Here is a 2,008-nt window from a genome sequence, read left to right on the forward strand (position 1 = left end):
GTTGACTTTTCTTCAAATTTTATTGATTCGGTTTTTTGGGAAGGTAATGTTCAATCGAGGTTTACTAGTTTTTATGGATTTCTGAAATCCCAACGACGACGTCAGTTTTGGAACCTTATTCGAATTTTATCTCGTAGAAACTCACTTCCGCGGCTTTATTCGAGAGACTTTAATGATTTATGCTCGAGAGATAAGAATGAAAGAGGAGTATCTTTGCCAAATTAACTTATGTTTTGTCATATTATCTTATGTAGGGATTTGATTTTGAATGATTGTAAATCTTTGTTAGAATTAAGAACTGATATTTCTGTTAGATGGGTTCGTTATAACACTATTCTAACTGCTCATATTTTAGCTAGAAGATCTATTAAGCATAATCGTCTCTTTGTTTGAGATGATATCTCTCTTTGTTTAATGAAATTTTATTAATACAATTAGTAGTTTTACATAAAAAAAAACAAACTAAAAAAATATTTTTTTAAGTTTATAAGAGAATTAGAGAAGAGAATTACCAAACCTAATAAAATAAAGCATTAGGCAAAATCAACATAATTATCCCTTCTCTTTGAATTTTGTGAAACAAAATCAATAGAGATAATGAATTTATACATGTTTTTCCACACAAAAGGCGTGTAGTATTGTCAAAAAGAAAAAATAGAAAAAGAAAAAAGGATAAAAATAAGTTCCTTTATAATTTAATTACTTAAGATGATCATTTAGGTTAATAATTTTCGTTATAAAAAAAAAAGACTCACGACCGACACTCTCTAAGTTAAGACAACATCGTTGTGCTCGACAAAGATTATTCAGTCTGACTCATTTATTTTGAGCAGTTGCTCATTTAATATTTACTCAAATTGAAACTATCCTTTTCTCCTAACATGCGTTAGATAGGAATAAGGAAAGTGGATATGCCCCGATAACGGACAATTCGATGTTTTGAGTTTGGTGTTTTAATTTCAGTTGCTGTGGTCTGAATCTTTTTATATTCGTATTCTTTTAAAAGGTATACACGTGTCATTATTCTAACCACAGTGTATATTTTACATTTTATTAATATTTATTTATAAAAATAAGATAATTTTATTTTTTTTAATGCTAAAAACTACCATTAACTAAGGATTGGTTGTATCTTCAAGTACAAAAAACTTAATAATTTTTCAAAAGTGTTCTGATATTATAGGAAAAAAGGTATAGGAAAACTTTTATAAGCATATAGGTGTATATATATGGAAGATGATTTAACCGGATATTTATAATTAACATGAACAAGCGGTAATCAAAGCAGTAGCACTCAGTCGTAGGCAGCAGAATATGGAGATGTAAATCCATTTACATAGCCCTCTTCTTTCCATTATTTTTAATACATAACACTATTCACATTACTGAAACCCTTCATTGATCTCTCTCACAAAGCCATAACCCAGCAGAATTTCTCTTGCTATATATATATATAGCTATCACCTTTAGGATCTCATGCATCTGCACGGCCTTCCTTCTCTTGCTGGCTTGGCCCTGGAAATAAGAGATAATCTGTTTCTTTTTCAAAAATCTCCTCTACTTCTTTCGCTGGCACACCAAAGGTTAATTCTATTGCTTCGCTCTTCATCTTATTCACAATATTGTTTTTCCCTGAAACAAGCATGCATACGTCAAAACTATAATTTAAGCTACTAAGGCACACAAAGGATCATCTGAGCTTACCTGCAAGAGGATACTTAATGTTGCCTTTGGCATTGGTTCCAAAGCAGACGGCTATTAGATCATTATTTCTTGAAGCTACCATAGCGATCGGATGGCCAGCAGGGGAGACGATCACCGACCCATGTCTCAACGATGAGCTTAGTTTTTTATTAGTTGGACCTGTCTGTACGCTGCTTTTAGTCCGAGGACCAACCATTTCGAAGTAGCCCTCACCATCCAAAATAATGATTATTGCCGTCGACTCTGAGTTGTATAAGGGTCCGAGCATAGATCCCTATGAACAGTAAAAAAACAGATTGGAATT

General features: G+C 32.3%; 1 protein-coding gene across 1 annotated transcript; it reads right to left on the reverse strand.

Annotated features, from left to right (window-relative positions):
* Positions 1–1,280: 1,280 nt before the first annotated feature.
* On the reverse strand, positions 1,281–2,008 carry LOC110614833 (vicilin Jug r 6.0101-like). The gene is made up of 2 exons (XM_021756512.2): positions 1,705–2,008; positions 1,281–1,632 (listed from the first exon to the last, which is right to left on the reverse strand). Exons 1-2 carry the CDS (start codon positions 1,970–1,972, stop codon positions 1,475–1,477), a joined length of 426 nt encoding a protein of 141 aa, XP_021612204.2. The 5' UTR covers positions 1,973–2,008; the 3' UTR covers positions 1,281–1,474.

This window comes from Manihot esculenta, chromosome 5 (assembly GCF_001659605.2).
Source record: "Manihot esculenta cultivar AM560-2 chromosome 5, M.esculenta_v8, whole genome shotgun sequence".
In the NCBI taxonomy this organism is placed as follows: domain Eukaryota; kingdom Viridiplantae; phylum Streptophyta; class Magnoliopsida; order Malpighiales; family Euphorbiaceae; genus Manihot; species Manihot esculenta.

Coding starts and splice junctions, on each gene's coding strand:
- LOC110614833 (XM_021756512.2), bottom strand. CDS start 1,972: ATGCTCGGACCCTTATACAACTCAGAGTCGACGGCAATAATCATTATT. Junction 1,633..1,704: donor CATTAAGTATCCTCTTGCAG/GTAAGCTCAGAT, acceptor TGCTTGTTTCAG/GGAAAAACAATATTGTGAAT.